Genomic DNA, 18,657 nt, shown 5'->3' with positions numbered 1-18,657 from the left:
TTATATAAATGTCTACATGGAACTGCACCAGAGTATCTTCAGGACTTATTCTGGAATTTTTCAACACAATACCAGTTGAGATCAATATCGCATGGAAACCTTCTAGCACCAAAACCAAGAAGAGAACAATTTAAAAAGAGCTTCCAAAACTCTGGTTGTTGTTATTGTTGTAATGGGGTTTAACGCCATTTTTCAGCACACGATAGGCTATACATGGCAGCCAGTATTAATGGTGGAGGAAGAACCCGGGAAGACCCAGAAAGAACCACCGACCCACGAGAAGCTACTGGCAAGCTTTCTCACATACCCACATTGGCTGAATCCAAGACTCGAACCGGTGTAGACAGAGGTGAGATGGCAGTGATCTGTAACGGAAAGCGCTTTAGACCACTCGGCCACTCGGAGCCCCCCCAAAACTCTGGTACAGTTATGTGGAACAAGCTTCCACTCCATGTAAACTCTGCTGAAAATATTACAGTATTTAAGAAGAGATATCATAAGCAGGTCTGTGCTTCTAATGGATAATGGAATTTAGTATTTTAATACTAAACATGTTAAAATAAACAGTAATTATTGCTATCTTCATATAATGTGCATTGTTATGCTCTCCTTAAGAGGGCCTAAAGGGAGAATAGTCCCTGACTAATGAGTCACCCTCTATAAATAAAGCAGCATCATCATCATCATTATTATTATTATCCATATACATAGTTATACAACAATCAAAATGAAGGATCTCATATAATAATAATAATAATAATGAGAACTTTGTGTAGCGCCTAATCTTTAGAAGCTCTAAGTGCTTTACAACATTAGACAACACCTGTAAGATAAAAAACATATAATGATATGATTACAAAAACAAACACCGTGAAATTAGAAAACATAAAAAAACATGCTGAAAATATTTAAGGTAGGAAACATTATTAGGTCTTTAAGTTTGTTTAAGTATATGATCCATATACATAGTTATATGACAATACAAAGGATCTCATCTGATCAGTATAAATAGTTAAATGGCAATCAGTGTGAAGGATCTCATGTGATCTGTATAGATAGTTAAATGGCAATCATTGTGAAGGATCTCATCTGATCCGTATATAGTTAAATGGCAATCAGTGTGAAAGATCTCATCTGATCTGTATAAATAGTTAAATGGCAATCACTGTGAAGGATCTCATCTGATCCGTATAGATAGTTAAATGGCAATCAGTGTGAAAGATCTCATCTGCTTACACCAAATGTGCATATCATCATGCCACACAGCTCAGATGGACATACAGATCAATGAACTTATAAGACATCATTTATATGTCACTGCTGAAATAGGATGCATATAATATTTCTGTACCAATACAACATAATACACTCACCAAATATCTCTCCACCACTGGCGTATTCTGTGACTAGATACAACATCCTTTCTGTCTCCATAACCTGCAATATCAAAAGTACAATTAGTCAGTGGCATTTCATGGAAAACTTAGTGCATTTTCAAAACACAAGTTAATATTCCACTTCAGCAAGAAAAATCCTGACTATGAACAGTAGTAGCAGGAGTCTTATAAATGTCACCTCTATCACAGTTCTAATTAAGCAACATATTTGTGTTACTTAAACAATTTGAATAAAAGTGCATAATTACATTTGTAATGCATTGAAACTAAGGAAAACAATTCTGAGCAGAGTGGGATCTATTCTAAGCCTTAAAATCTGTACTGAAATTCCCAAATCCATTTAAAAATGGGGAATTTTTCTCAATATAGCTCGGCGTTAGTGAATATATACAGGTTGGGGTTGCAAATATGATGCATACAGCTCCCATTAGTAATTCCATCTTAGAGTCAACTGTCCTGTAACTTGTTAAATCCAGAAGTTACGTTCACATTTTTAAGTTAATGTTGTTGGTACAGTAATCAAACATACCGATTGTCCTTGTTGCTACTTATTTTTGACAGAATAGATGCAATTTAAATAATCTGGTGTTCCACCAGAAAATAATGCAAACATACTTTGATTGCCTTATAAATATTCCATATATTTTGCTCTGAAGTCTACAGTGCTGACTTTCACTGCAGGTTCTGGGACATGCAGTAGGTCAAATGTATCCTCCTGCATGTTTTGAGAGACGACTTATTGGAGGCAACTCACATACAATAGGTTGCATCCCATGCTGGTAGGAGAGATGATCCTGGTAGTTGACCTGATTGGTGATCTGATCAGTCCATTCTGATCAATTAGCTAATCATGCCAGGCTGCAAAGGCTATGCTAAAACATTCATTTACACTCATCTCAATGCTAGTGTGATAAAAGAGATATAGTGTTGCGACTGAAACCAGGTCATTTGACTAAAAATTGTTCTTTGCTGAAGTATATCACCCTGTTCAACCTTTGACAGGAAAAATGCAATATGTCACATAAATATATCCCCCTGTTGGGCTCCTAAGTCAAAGGAGAGCACATGTGACAAAATAATGTTCTTCCATGATGGGGAAACATAAAACCTTAATTACTAGTGGCGATCTCATTCGACAAGGAGGAACTGTTCATCCAGTGATTAAGAAATGGCAACTTTCAAGTCAGTGAAAATGGCCTTGATTTCTCATTTCTAAAACAACTGATGAAAACTAAAGCAAACAAAGCCATCACCTTATGTGATAGCAAAAAAACACCTCAGTGCTTGGCTGGGGAGACAAAAAGTGAAAAGAGGCACTGTGAGACCCAGAGATTTGGATAGCCACAGTGCGACTCAAATGTCTGCGACTCAAATGTCTGAAGTTTTCATATTTCAGAATGTCTCACAAGTAAAACCAATCAACATTCACCGTAATGGCAGGCTGATTCACCAAAAACATGTCCTGAAGTTTGACTATGCCATCTTGCCAGCATCAAACAGGTTCTTGATTATCCTAGGGGTACCTTTCATTCCTAATCCTTTGCAGTGTGTACATGTACATTTTCCAGCTGTTTTTATTATAAAGATATAACAGGGCACAGAATTTCCCATGAACGGTGATGTTTATGTTTGGACAAATCAGTATACTTTCATTGTAACAACAACAAATCATTATTACATCCTTTGAACACTCTATCCATGAGGAAAGATTTTAAAATTAAGTCTTTAAAATGATGAAAGTGTTGCTCAGCTCATTTTGAGAAAAGTTCATGTGTACATGTTGGTGTCCACTATCAATATCCAGCCCAATGATATCAACCCATTTACATCCAGTATTATCTGTGTGATGACAGTGATAAAATGATAATGGTTTTGAGTTATAATTTCCCATACACGTTTCTTCTTAAAACCACAATTCAATATATGGTAAAAAATTTGATGTCGTAAACAGCTGGTATGTCTCTGAAAAATGGCAGTATTTCCTTAAATAGTCAACAAAACATAAAGCAGGAGCTTATGGCAATTGAATGACCATACATATTGCCCAACACAACTAGATAATCAATAAACACTGTCCTCATGAGAAGTCAAGTCACACCGATTGTCAGACAACTGACATAGATGTCTACTTTGATCTTTTGTTCTGAGAAGATAAAAAGATCATTTGCGTGACATTAATTGACAAAACTGGAGTGTAATGCCTCAATATAAAGTGAGATGGACAATCAGCTGTGATGACCAGAAATTAAAAATGAAAGATGGATGTAATTTATAACTGATTGAAGTAAATGCCATGTTTATGTTTTGTGGATGTTATACTATCCTCAAAACTGTTATTTTGTTAATGATTTCCAGTGATTCTCTGTTAATTATTGATTTTCAAATGATTTTCTGTTAATTGATGATTTCAAATGCTACTCTGTTAAATGATGATTTCAAATGGCTTTCTTAAATCCAGTATAAGTGAATTATCTCTTATTTAATCATTTCTAAAGCAATGGTTGCACATTGTACATCATTCTATTATCAACTGTGTGATATTTTGTAGTATCAAATTTAAATATTACATACCATGGCTCACGGGAATATTTGCACTTGTTTTTAATGGAAATGGCAGTGTGATACTAACTCACGCTGTGAAAATGAATATGGCAGTAAAAATCACAATGAAGACACTGTTTCAAAATGCACATGAAACTTCAGAGATGCCTGGATGCAAAAAAAAATCAACAATTGATTTTAATGCATTGCCTTATTAAAAGATATATTTACATTGTGCTATATCAAGCAACACTTCTGCTAACCTATTATCTGTCATGCCAAATATTTTCTATGGTGGTTTACCAATACCACATTTCAATGTAATATGTAATGTTTCCTTTTCATCTCCTCCTGATATTTTATGTTACAACTGTGTTGCTTGTGTAAAAACAAGACTCTTGGATGTGTGTGACAACAAATGTAATTGAGTTTTAAAAGTTTTATTTTCCATGTCATTTTCATGACAATCAAGCTGAATATTTAGACTTTTGGAAATTTTAGTCCAGGAGACAATGACCCTTCAGTTTCAAGTCATAAGGGAAACCTGTGACTTATGTCACAAAGGTCTGGAATGTTCGTAAAATCATATGGACTTGCAACAAAAAGCCAACTCTGCAAATATTTCACAGAGGTAGAAAAGCCAAAACTGGCAAAAGAAAGCAAAGTGTAATGGAGTTATCTTACCCAGGTCAATGTCAAATCATTTCAACCACAAATGTAAAATCCATCAGTGACACTGGTTCAAAATCTCAATAGCCAATTACAGCTTTCAAAACTCCTGCACTTTTTTCACCATCAAAAGTAAAACAGCAACTTGCACTGAAGCCATGATGTGTGAATGTGTCCTGAGACCTTTTAGTATAATAGAAAGGTAAGGTTTTAAAAGTTTCTGCACTGATCTAAATCTGTCACATGGTTTCCTACTTTAATTCATGTACATACCTAGCCAATAACAATGTTTTATATTGTGAATATGAACTTGACAAAGTTTTATTTATCTACAAGCAGTTATACATATATGTCATCTAAGTTTCATGTGCAATTTTTACTTGTGTATTTTGAAACAACCTCCTACTAGTATGCAAAAGTGTGGGTTTTTTTTAGCAACTTCTTCATTGTCTTCCTTTAAATTTTCCATTATACAATGATATGCATTTGGAACACATTGTCAATTTCCCTAACATTTCTAATATAACCATAAGACTTATGAATCAGAACGATTTAGTTTGAGTATTATTCGAGTAAGTAATGTTTTAACACATTTCTTTCCCCAAGTCTCCAGAATTTTTAATCAGGAAACAAGTTTTACATGTCTTTGTTAAAGAATCACTGACACTTAAGTCTAATTCATGTTGAAAAAAGCCTCTACACAAATGGTAGAGATCAAAGCACTCAACAGGATTTTAAAAATAGAAGTCCAGCATTATGTTTTCAAAAACACAGCAAGTTTATTACTCAGAAGAAGTTTGAAAACTAACAGTCCTGAACAACAAAGTGGAGGTCCTATCAAGCAAGAGCTCTCATTACATAGCACTGTTGGAAATCATACATTCATTGTCAATACTGCCATGTCCTATCTTGGAAATCATACATTCATTGTCAATACTGCCATGTCCTATCTTGGAAATCATACATTCATTGTCAATACTGCCGTGTCCTATCTTGGAAATCATACATTCATTGTCAATACTGCCATGTCCTATCTTGGAAATCATACATTCATTGTCAATACTGCCGTGTCCTATCTTGGAAATCATACATTCATTGTCAATACTGCCATGTCCTATCTTGGAAATCATACATTCATTGTCAATACTGCCGTGTCCTATCTTGGAAATCATACATTCATTGTCAATACTGCCATGTCCTATCTTGGAAATCATACATTCATTGTCAATACTGCCATGTCCTAGTCTGCTTTGGGAAACTTGACACACTAATTGCATTCCCCTTTTTTGATAAGCAGATTTAATTAACAATGATTTCCTAATTACTGGTACTCAGTCTGAGAATTTTCAGTTCAAACAGCAGGGGGGAGGGGGGCCAGTATGAACGTACAGTGGTAACTGATCTTTCAAGATCAAAGTATTGCACACCTGCCACACCATATCAGCTTGGGGGAAAGTGCCTTAAATCACAAACACCATCATGTACCCATTATATTTAATGATAAATAACTGACATTTTAACCTGCTTCAATGGACGTTTAGAATATTATTTATATATTTTTCCTGCAAGAAGTGAAAAACTGATGGCTCCTGAATTACTAAGTCATCCTAATGATGCCACCTGTTGCCTGTGTTTCAAAGTAACAAGAACCCAGCAGTAGATTTTGAAGCTTCTATATGTAACTATCCTTGTTTTCCAACAGAGTGCACACCAACCTACAAGGTGGTCAATTAATTATGTGAAAATCCAGCTTTCAAAAACGAAAATTGGCAAACATTTTACCAGCTAACATTTATAACATCAGACTAACTGTGATTGTATTGTCATGTCTCTTTTCCCCCAGGTAGTCAAATTCTTCTTCCCCAAGGTAGTGTCACTCAACTGCCCATCCATGACATGTCTCATTCTATGCCCTTGAGTAACATATGCCTGGTTTAGACAAAAAATTGATATAACTTCTGAACACAAATATCACAAGTATCAATGATAACCAGTTGTAATATTCTGAGTGAAAAGCACATGATAACCAGTTGTAATTTTCTCAGTGAAGTGCACATGATAACCAGTTGCAATTTTCTCACTGAAGTGAATGATAACCAGTTGTAATATTCTCAGTGAAGTGTTAATGATAACCAGTTGTAATTTTCTCAGTGAAGTGCACATGATAACCAGTTGTAATATTCTCAGTGAAGTGAATGATAACCAGTTGTAATATTCTCAGTGAAGTGTTAATGATAACCAGTTGTAATTTTCTCAGTGAAGTGAATGATAACCAGTTGTAATATTCTCAGTGAAGTGTTAATGATAACCAGTTGTAATATTCTCAGTGAAGTGTTAATGATAACCAGTTGTAATATTCTCAGTGAAGTGCACATGATAACCAGCTGTAGTATTCTCAGTGAAGTGAATGATAACCAGTTGTAATATTCTCAGTGAAGTGCACATGATAACCAGCTGTAGTATTCTCAGTGAAGTGTTAATGATAACCAGTTGTAATATTCTCAGTGAAGTGTTAATGATAACCAGTTGTAATATTCTCAGTGAAGTGCACATGATATCCAGTTGTAATTTTCTCAGTGAAGTGAATGATAACCTGTTGTAATATTCTCAGTGAAGTGAATGATAACCAGTTGTAATATTCTCAGTGAAATGAATGATAACCAGTTGTAATATTCTCAGTGAAGTGTTAATGATAACCAGTAATATTCTCAGTGAAGTGTTAATGATAACCAGTGGTAATATTCCCAGTGAAGTGTTAATGATATCCAGTTGTAATTTTCTCAGTGAAGTGTTAATGATATCCAGTTGTAATATTCTCAGTGAAGTGTTAATGATAACCAGTTGTAATATTCTCAGTGAAGTGTTAATGATAACCAGTTGTAATATTCCCAGTGAAGTGTTAATGATAACCAGTTGTAATATTCTCAGTGAAGTGAATGATAACCAGTTGTAATATTCCCAGTGAAGTGTTAATGATAACCAGTGGTAATATTCCCAGTGAAGTGTTAATGATATCCAGTTGTAATATTCTCAGTGAAGTGTTAATGATAACCAGTTGTAATATTCTCAGTGAAGTGTTAATGATAACCAGTTGTAATATTCCCAGTGAAGTGTTAATGATATCCAGTTGTAATTTTCTCAGTGAAGTGTTAATGATAACCAGTTGTAATATTCTCAGTGAAGTGTTAATGATAACCAGTTGTAATATTCTCAGTGAAGTGTTAATGATAACCAGTTGTAATATTCTCAGTGAAGTGAATGATAACCAGTTGTAATATTCCCAGTGAAGTGTTAATGATAACCAGTTGTAATATTCTCAGTGAAGTGTTAATGATAACCAGTTGTAATATTCTCAGTGAAGTGTTAATGATATCCAGTTGTAATTTTCTCAGTGAAGTGTTAATGATAACCAGTTGTAATATTCTCAGTGAAGTGTTAATGATAACCAGTTGTAATATTCCCAGTGAAGTGTTAATGATATCCAGTTGTAATTTTCTCAGTGAAGTGTTAATGATAACCAGTTGTAATATTCTCAGTGAAGTGTTAATGATAACCAGTCGTAATATTCTCAGTGAAGTGTTAATGATAACCAGTTGTAATTTTCTCAGTGAAGTGTTAATGATAACCAGTTGTAATTTTCTCAGTGAAGTGTTAATGATAACCAGTTACTGTATTATAACTGATAAAACTTCTTACCTGGTAAAGGCGTATTATGTGAGGATGTCGTAGCAATTTCATTACTTCTATTTCACGGAAAATTTTCTGTAGATTTTCATCATCTAACTGGGTCTTGTCAATTATTTTTATTGCAACCTGTGAAGAAAAAAATATCTGATATAGTTAAAGAAAAACAAATGACACAGTTTACAATAAAACACAATGATACAGTTAAATAATGAAATGATACAGTTTAAAAAAATGATAATGATGATAATATACTGTTAAAGAAAAAATACATTGATACAGTTACAGAAAATATAGAATAATAGTTTCAGACAAAATATGGTACAGTAACTGAAAAAATACTATGATACACTTACAGAAAAGATACAATGATGCAGTTATAGAAAAAGATACAATGATACAGTTACTGATCATTACAAAAGATGATGCCTCTACTTCCTAAATAGTGAACTCCTTAAAAAGTGGATACACAAGTCCAAGAGTCTCAAAACTCATTAGGAAGTGTTGCAATACTTTTTGTAAGGCAGATCACATACAAAGTCTTCCACCTAATAGCAAATAAAGATAAGGCCTTCAAACTAGGAACTGTGTATTCCCAATTAAAACTTTCACATTTGCTACAGGAGGATTAAAAGAATTCTTACACATGAATGGTCAAGTTCTTAAAGCATTTTGAAATCTTCACACCACCCCTAATCATACTGTATGCAAATGCATGCACAGTACAGCTCATGAGAATTTTTGTTTCCCCACACATCTTGGTTTGGGTGAAGAAAGTATAGCAAGGATTAAAATAAGTCCTTCTACCATCTCAGCACACGTCTAGACACAGCTGCAGTGGCTTTTCAAGGAGAATAGTACTGTAGAGCACACTTTCTCATGAAGTCATACCCAATGATCTCTGTGGAGTGGATCTGCAGGCATAATATGACACACTGACCATATGTCAAAGGTAAGAGTAATGTAAGTGTAAAATATAGGTCACGGCACAAATCTTCTGGCAAGAAAGTTAAATTCTCACAAGCTGGATTCACACACTGAACTACAAAACCAATAAGTGAAACTGTCTGGGGAAAAAAAGTCACATAAATACATACTAAATCAAGGAATGATTGGTGAGATGGATGATAAATGGATAGGTAGGCAAATTAGGTTAACACTAAATGCCCCCTTTCAAATTTTTTGTGGATCATACAAAACTGGTTTGCATCCTCTGAAAGCAATCAAAACATTGGTTAAGATAACAGGAAAAAGGATTCCCAAACTGAGACCTGATAGAACAAACATAAAGCAAACTTTACAATCTTGTACTCACAATAAAATGCAGCAAAAATGAGTAAAGAATGTATATTACATCGCTCCAGTGGCTGAAGTGGTTAGAGCATCTGCCTTGGATGTGGAAGGTCTAAGATTCGAACCCAATCACTTCATACTAAAGACTTGTAAAAATGGTACTAGCTGCTGCCTCACTTGGCACTCAGCATTAAGAGGCTAGTGTTAGGACTGGTCAGGCTGGTGTCAGGATAATGTGACTGGATGGGACATGATGCTACATGTCTGCAGCATGATATGCCCAGTTCTAGACATCACTATAAACTGCCACACTGCAGACATCATAGCGATGTGACTAAATTAAAGCTACATTAAAAATCCAAAACCCACCAAAAAAAACACAATTATCTCTTTCATAATCTAATTCTTTGTTCCCATGATATGCCATTTTCTCATTTATATCAGAAGAAGGTAATGCCAGCTCCAACTGGCAAAGGAAGTCTTATGTTGTTGTAGGGTTTAACGCCATTTTTCAGCACACGATAGGCTATACATGGCGGCCAGTATTAATAGTGGAGGAAGAACCCAGGAAAAACCCCGGAAAGAACCACCGAACCACAAGAAGCTACTAGCAAGCTTTCTCACATACCCACGCTGGCTGAATCCAAGACTTGAACCCACACAGACAGAGGTGAGATGCCAGTGATACATAACGGAGAGCGCTTTAGAACAGTCGGCCACTCTGGGCCCTGGAAGTCTTATGTAAACTATGCAATTGAATATTATAAGAACAAATATTTGGTTTTCAGGTAAAGAAGATTCAAAAATAAAAAGTCTTAACAAAAAACAGTCATAGTTAACTCGAAACTTTCGCCCTAAGCTGTGGAAAAAAACCAACATGAAAACATGAAAAAAAGTATAAAGGTCATGCATATGCTAATGAGCACACAGCAAAGATCCATCTATGAGCCATAACCAAAATCTTTTAACATAAACTATAACCTGCTGTCTTTAGTTAGGAAGGAACCCAGGATGGCCAAGTGGTATAACAGGCTCACCTTTACCGATCACTGCCATCTCACCTTTGAGTCCACATGGGTTAAATTCTCGGGGTCCGGCAAATGTGGTATGTAAAAAAGCTTACGAGCTTACCACTAGCTATCCATGGATTGGTGGTTCTTACCGGTTTTCCCCGTGTTCTTCGTCTACCAGTTATACTGGCCCCCTGTATAGCCTATTGTATTTTAAAAAATTACATCAACCCCACAACAATAACAACAACATAGCTAGGGAGCTACAATGGCTCTATTTGTAGAGCATTGGACTTGAGGGCTGTGGGTTCTGTACAACTCTGGCTAGCATGGGTCAGGTACCTCAGTGTGTCCAAAGGAAAGACAACTAGCTCCCATTTTCTCTGCATGTGGCCAATGGTAATTAAAAACCAGCAAAAAATTGGCTATGCCTTCTCTCTACTGTACAGTGTATTGGCAAGTTATGAAGTATGTCTGATAAATGAACAAGTCCTATTTGCACAAGTTAGTAACCCTAATCCAAATGTTTTAAAATCTGTCACAAGTGCAGATTCATCATTACACAACAACATTATTAATGAGCACATAGCTCCGCCCAGATAAATCTGAACTTAGTCACACGCTAGACATAACTTCCTAAATAAATCGATGTTTTGATCTACTTAAAATTGAAATTTGGAGTCGTACTGTGAATGAATGCGCTTTGCATCAACTTTTCCAACTAATTTGGAATGAATAGATTTCTGTATTTTTTTGTCAATTCAACGAAATTTCATGATTATGGACTGGATTCATCTGTGCAAATTCTACATGAAATACATCAGATCCAAGCAGTGCGGGAGAAGCATGTTGACATCTGCAAGTGTGTTTCTGTTCTTTCATTGAATATTTGAAATCATAATGTGGGAAAAATATGAAGTCTTTCAATTGTAATTATCAAAAAGACACTATGGAATTTAATGTTTTTTCATTTTGAGTGCAGTAAGGAGGATGTAATTGCACTTGGAATATAGTCGAACTAAGAAAGTACATTTTGAACAAATTTAGGATGTAAAACTAAGTATATTTTTTGCCATTCTTACTACCAGCTAAAGGAGATAGTTTATGCCTTATCACAGTGTATCCCCTAGGGGTGCAAGACTGAGAGTCAAAAATCTCCTTGGTGTCAAAACTGGGGGTCAGACTGAGTAAAAAATAAACTTTGGTATCAAAACTGGGGGTCAAATTCAAAATTTGGGAGTCTCTGAAGCGCAAATGAGGGTCAAGAGAAACACTGCTTATCACCTGCATGTTATTTGTAGGTACCCAGCAATTTTATAAAATCTGGCATCTATCGCCCAACTAAATCTGACACACTGTATCAAAAAAGTTAACGAAGAATGTAGCAAAGCAGCTGGTATGTGGCAGTCCACTAAACATCTGCTTTAGTTCATTCAGAAACAAATTTAATCAACAAAACATAAAGGGCCCACTATGTGAGTCTACATGATTTGTTTACAAATCAAAAGTGCTGGTGTCTTCGTCCATTGTTTGTTTACAATAGAAAGTAGTTCCTTTATGAGTGCAATATGAATTGCACGTGTGAGTTCAATATCAAAATACTGCACAATTCTTACAATGCAAAGTTAATGGAGAAAAAAATGAGCATATAATAATTATAGGTTACTGCATTTGTATGGGAAAATATGAACGAGTTTTTGGGATTGAATAGTGCATGACCTTGGGAGTGCAGTATATCCATCTGACAAAACGAGTTCATATTTTCCCATACAAATGCAATAACCTTTTTATTATATGCTCATTTTCTTATTCTACATAAGGCTTAATTATATAAACAAAATGCACTACAAGAAACAACGTAAATGAATGTATGCCGTATTCCAAACTAAATACACAAGTGCTGATTTATCATTACACAACAACATCATTATTAATGCGCACATAACTCTGCCCAGATAAATTTGAACTAAGTCGCGCGCTCAACATAACTTTTGGAAAAAAATGGCGTGTCTAGTTAAAATTGAAATTTGCAGTCATATTGTGAATGAATGCACATTGCAACAACTTTTCCATTTGATCTGGAATGAATAGATTTTGGTATTTTGTTTCGAGTCGATGAAAGTTTGTGATTTTGGAGTGAATTCATCTGTGCAAATTGTACATGAAATACATCGGACTGAAGCGGCGCGGGAGAAGCATGTTGACATTTGCAAGTGTGTTTGTTCTGTCATTGACTATTTGAAATCATTATGTGGGAAAAATATGAAGTGTTTCAATTGCAATTATCAAAAAGATGCTATTGAATGTAATGTTTATTACATTTTGAGTACAGTAAGGAAGATGTAGTTGCACTTGGAATATAGTCAAAATTACAGTACAATTTCGAAATGCGTAATCAAGCTTGAGAACTCATGACATGGCTCATGTAATTCAGATTTGCAGAACTAAGAAAGTACATTTTGAGGAAATTCTGGATGTAAAACTAAGTATATTTTTTTGCCATTCTTACTGCCAGCTAAAGGAGACAGTTTATGCCTTTATAGCTTGCATGTTATTTGTAGGTACCAAGCAATTTTATGAAATCTGGTGTCTATCGCAAAATCTGAAACAATGTATCAAAAAGTTAACGTGGAATGTAGCAAAACAGTTGGTATGTTGCAGTCCACGAAACATCAGCTTTAATTCATTCAGAAACAAAATTAATAAACAAAAACGTATTGCTTCTACTACGCGAATGTACATGATTTGTTTACAAAGTAGTTCCTAATACACTATTGGACACACGTGTACTGCGCGTGGGTGCAATATGAACATGTGCAATATCTTAAAATATTGAACGATTCTGATAATGCAAAGTTAATGGAGAAAAAAATGAGCATATAATAATATTTGTTCTTGGTTTTGCTTTTTTATGTTTAAGACCATATAAAGGTATAAAAACTGGGGGCTCATCTAGCTATGAATTTCTTTAAAATATTTCTGAGAAATTAAAATTGTTTTCGAAATTACAAATCACTTACTTTTGGATTTTTCACTGTCCCTGATAAAGATTTTAATTTCACACATGTCAGACATCTCTAGTGAAACCGTTCACAATGTCATCTAATGTAGAGAACTTTGTTTCAAATCCTACTTTGAAAGGATTCGAGTCTACGAACAAGTGACAATACTATGACAGGCCAGAATTGTAGTTACAGACAAAAGTCAAGCACACAATACAATTGAACATACATAGAACAGTCGAAAAACTGTTGAAATATTGAGAGAAAAAAAATCAACAAATCTATCTGAAAGCTTAGAGCTGAATTTTGTAAGAGGGTGGGAGGCAAGATCAACTGCTATATTCATTTCTAAAGTCAGTCAATTAATGATTAAGTCTGTAATGCAGATATGATGAAATCAAAAATCTTAGCAATCCACAGTATTTAATCTGTGTCAGCCTGATAGGGACATTGGCAGATCACAATTTTTAAAAGTGTCCACCAAAAATTTAACAAGGGCCACTACTTTTTCTTTACAACTCATGGCGCAAAGATTAGATAATAAACGCAAGCTTAAAATATCAATTATTCCTCTAATAGCAGATTAGAATATTATTCGTCAACTACATCAAAAAATTATCTTATACTCCAAAAAACTAAATAACTTCTAATAATGACAGCAATGAATTACAATATTTATTGTTTTACAATAAATAATATTTACCTGACAGATTTTATATAATGAAATTCAGAGAAATTTGGTACACTTGTCAATAGCATAAATCTTATGAAGTAATCAATGATTTTCTCTGAATACTATTAAATATTTTCCTTGCTTGTAAATAATAATTATGCAGTCATGTGGGTTTTGTTAACCATTTATTCATACTTAAATTTTTGTCTCATAATTTTGACAAACACCGAGACATTTCAATTCTAATTGGTTCACATACAAAGCCCAGGGTATGTTCAGTAAAGTTATAATCTTCAGCAAACTGCTTGCTGATCTTGTCAACTTCTGGCCAAAAACATTTTTAGAAAAACAGCGATGAACATTCCTTCTCTTCATTTCAAATTATTGATCTTCCATGCAAAATAGCCTACTTAATATATACATGCAGAAGTGATTGAAAGTGATCCAATATCTCAGAACCAGATTGTCACAGCTTACTCATCTCATAGTAATAATAATAATACTAAGTACTTTACTGATGTAGACATCATCAGTAACTATACCATTAAAAAAACAATAAAGTGGTATTATACTCAAGTACCAAGAGAGTGTCACTTTTAAGCTTACATGCACCAATGACAAAAATGCTCTAAACTGAACCCAGTGTCCATATATCTATGATTTATATATCTTTCATGCTGAAGTTCGAGTTGTCACAAGCTGTCAAAATACCTAAGAGCCTGTAAAGCTGTCAAAATTTAAGGAAACATCTACCAGGTACCTGTTGACCATAATGATCAGTTACCTGAATACCCGATCAAAGGCAAATTTTGTTAAATCTGAACTGAACTGCTTTGTTGGCATTTCATACATACCAAATCCCAAGAGAAGTATAAGCATAATCATTGCAAAGAGGCAAAAATCTGTAATCTGAGCACGGAAAGAACAATCTATATTTTACATACCACAATTACAGAAAACTATATAAAAAATATACATTTATTTTGGCTACTTAAATCAATCTGCAGTTAAAATTCCTGTCACAAACTGGCTAAATCCATGTAGATTAGTACGAGAGTATAGACTCAAAACAAACTGATAAAATTATTTATGCATAACATTCACTTTAACTAGTCTATGTGTAGACTATCAACATATAGGCCACTCACCCTTAGAAAGATCAACTACTTATATTATGTGAGTTATTATTTTTATGTTCATGTTTATTAATAGATGTGATTACAGATACATTCATATTGGTAGTGGCAAGAAGTTTTGTTTCAAAATTGATTTCTTTCATAGAAAATGATAAAACAGCTGTACATGTACATAACTGATATGCATAATTTTTATTCTTAACATTTCATTGGTGTAGAAAACATTTGAAACTGAACAATGAAAGGCATATCATTATATTTTACTGATTGTACAGGCAAAAATAACACTATTGATTCAACCTAAACTGTAAAATGTCTTGTGAAATAAATGCTGAATGTTTTTACCCCATTAGCTATAAGAAGAAACAAAAATTTTGGTTTAGATAATTGGTAACTTTGTGTAACGTTTACAGATACATACACATGACATTTTGAATTTTTGAATCCCATTCAGGAAGATAGTGTTATTTTTGCCTGTACAGCTGTTTTATCATTTTCTATGAAAGAAATCAATTTTGAAACAAAACTTCTTGCCACTACCAATATGAATTTATCTGTAATCACATCTATTAATAAAAATGAACATAAAAATAATAACTCACATAATATAAACTTCAAAAATCTTGACTTTCAGACATTTTTCAGAAACTATTAATGTAAAGCTATGACATAATTGACAATCTTAAAATCACAACTATGGACAGTTTATTATAGTGGGGTTTTGTTCTTTTCTTTTTCAAACAGTTGTATTAATTTATCTGTTTGTTAATTAAACTTGTTACTGATCTTATTCAATGTCAAACAATCAGCCTCAAAAATAGCATTACCAACATGACTGTCCAAACACTGCATTTAATGATCATAGACTAAAACTGTATTGTGTCTGAACACTTTGGGTAAAGATGGTAGTTCTTAACAATGTGTCAGTTCTGATCAGTACAACAAAAGCGGGTCCGATACGTCTTCTGCTGTTTCATCGGAATGGAAATATGCAAAACTTGTTTCAACTGTAAGGTCGATAACAAATTACACTGAACTTATGTTTAGTCCAGTAAACGATGCAGTTCGTTCCTTACTCGAGTTGATGTTAATATGCTAGTTTCTGCCTTTCCAGAATTTCCTCGCTCTAGATTTTCGTCGACTATATAAAAATAAATACAGTAACATAAAATCTGATTTTTTTTCCATCTGCAAATAACACCCATTACACCAATTCAATTGATACATGAACTTTTATAGACATAAGAAATCATTTCAGAACTTTTGCCCATTCCATGGATTCTGGTGCATCTAACCAGCTATACACTACTTTATCTTATACAAAGATTTAACAATTCGATGTAACCACATCGACTCATCACACAAGTCAGGCAAATGTCAGCACACCTAACAAGAAACGTCGTCACTGCTCAGAGCCTGGAGACCCCCTACCAGTTTGACTTTCGGCATCTTTTTTGCTCACCTTTGTCTTTGTCACGATATGGGTCGCTAGTTTGACGACTGCAAAATTGCCTTTTCCGATTGTTCGCTCCATCTCATAATATCCGACCCTAACAAGGCCACCAGGCCCGTGCGAGGTCTTTCCCCCTGGTCTAGTGGCCGCCATTTTGTTTACCCTGGATCATCGCGCAAGCCTAGCGCCTCGTTTTGACTTGACATTCGGGAGGTAACTTGGTCAAAACACACCAATTAGGTCAAGTTGTCAAACCTACGGACGACACTTGACGTTTTGTGTGTCGTGTGACAAACTACATCTACACTAATGACGTGACTGGGGGTCAAAACAAACTTCAAATCGCTGATAAAAGTACAATAATAGCTTTTGTGGTGATAAATAAAGCTTTGTTGTACGAAATACTAAGCTGATAAACAAATTTTGACAGAAGGTATTTATATACGTCATGATTGTATTTTCAGTAGTCGGTGGACAATTTGCATTTTGAGCTGGGGATTGTTGTTGTAAAGTTCTTTCCTATTTTGAGAAAGGAGTCACATTATATTGTTGTTTCTTCAACGATTTAAAAAAAAAAAAAAAAAAAAAAAACCACTTGCTGATTCAATGTTTTTGACGAACAACTCATGTCATCTTTAGTTTGTCGCTTTGAAACTGACGGAGCAAATTTCAACCTCTACTTTCAACAGTATGAATAAAACAAGTTTACTACTACTACTACTACAGTGGGGGTGGACTCACAACAATAGTAGCAGCGTGGATATTACGGTAGTCGGGGTTACCTGTTCAATATCTGTCTGAAACGAGGTTTTTCTTAATTACAAAAATGAGAGGTCCATTCGTTCTCCTTCGGGCACGGAGAAAACAATAATGGAAGCAAGTTTTTTTTACAAATGTTAGATAAAAAAGATATACGATATTTGTGATGACATTTTAATCCGCCTTGTTAATTTGAGTCGATGTTCTTGTCTGCCCTAACTGAGAGGGGATATTAAAGAAACAGAACCGTCTCCTAACGTTTTACAAATACACACCCATCTTCAGTATGAGCTGAAGTCAAAATACAAATAACTGAAGGGACGAGTATTTTAACTGGAACAAAACAATGCTTTTGCTTCAGAGACAAGAATTAGTTGCAGTAAAACCGTGAATGTGTGCTTAATTTCCATTCTGTTTAGTCTTGTATCAAAATATTTTAGCATTGGCATTAACGTAGCTTAAGTAAAAATAATATTTAGTATCAGCAAAGTTATTGCAACTTCAACAAAATAAAACATAGCTCAAGCACAATATTGTTTCCATAACTTCTAAAATTTAAATTAGCTTATGCATACTCATTTTCTTGTAGGCTATACTTATTTTTTTGTATAGGCTGTACTTATTTTTGTGTAGGCTGTACTTATTTTTGTATAGGCTATACTTATTTTTGTGTAGGCTGTACTTATTTTTGTGTAGGCTGTACTTTTTTCTGTATAGGCTATACTTATTTTTTTGTAGGCTTAACTTATTTTTTGTATAGGCTATACTTTTTTTGTGTGGGCTGTACTTATTTTTGTGTAGGCTGTATTTATTTTGTATAGACTACTTATTTTGTGTAGGCTATACTTATTTTTTTGTATAGGCTATACTTATTTTTTTGTATAGGCTATACTTATTTTTTTGTAGGCTATACTTATTTTTTGTATAGGCTATACTTATTTTTGTGTAGAGTGTACTTATTTTTGTGTACGATATACTTATTTTTTGTATAGGCTGTACTTATTTTTGTGTAGGCTAAAATTTATTAAAGCTTAAGCATA

General features: G+C 34.2%; 1 protein-coding gene across 1 annotated transcript in view; it reads right to left on the bottom strand.

Moving 5' to 3' along the window:
* The window catches only part of LOC149796054 (serine/threonine-protein kinase SIK3-like), a 111,711-nt gene extending 94,616 nt beyond the window's left edge, over positions 1 to 17,095 (bottom strand). Inside the window, exons 1-3 of the mRNA XM_089965975.1 lie at positions 16,868 to 17,095; positions 8,304 to 8,420; positions 1,374 to 1,437 (exon numbers count right to left, since the gene is read on the bottom strand). Coding sequence (XP_089822101.1) covers positions 1,374 to 1,437; positions 8,304 to 8,420; positions 16,868 to 17,011 — 325 coding nt within the window. The 5' untranslated portion in view covers positions 17,012 to 17,095. The remainder of the gene's footprint in view (positions 1 to 1,373; positions 1,438 to 8,303; positions 8,421 to 16,867) is intronic.
* Positions 17,096 to 18,657: the final 1,562 nt, after the last annotated feature.

Source organism: Sinohyriopsis cumingii, chromosome 7 (assembly GCF_028554795.1).
Source record: "Sinohyriopsis cumingii isolate HCF-2022 chromosome 7, ASM2855479v2, whole genome shotgun sequence".
NCBI classification, from domain to species: domain Eukaryota; kingdom Metazoa; phylum Mollusca; class Bivalvia; order Unionida; family Unionidae; genus Sinohyriopsis; species Sinohyriopsis cumingii.
This window is presented reverse-complemented; position numbering and strand designations above follow the sequence as displayed.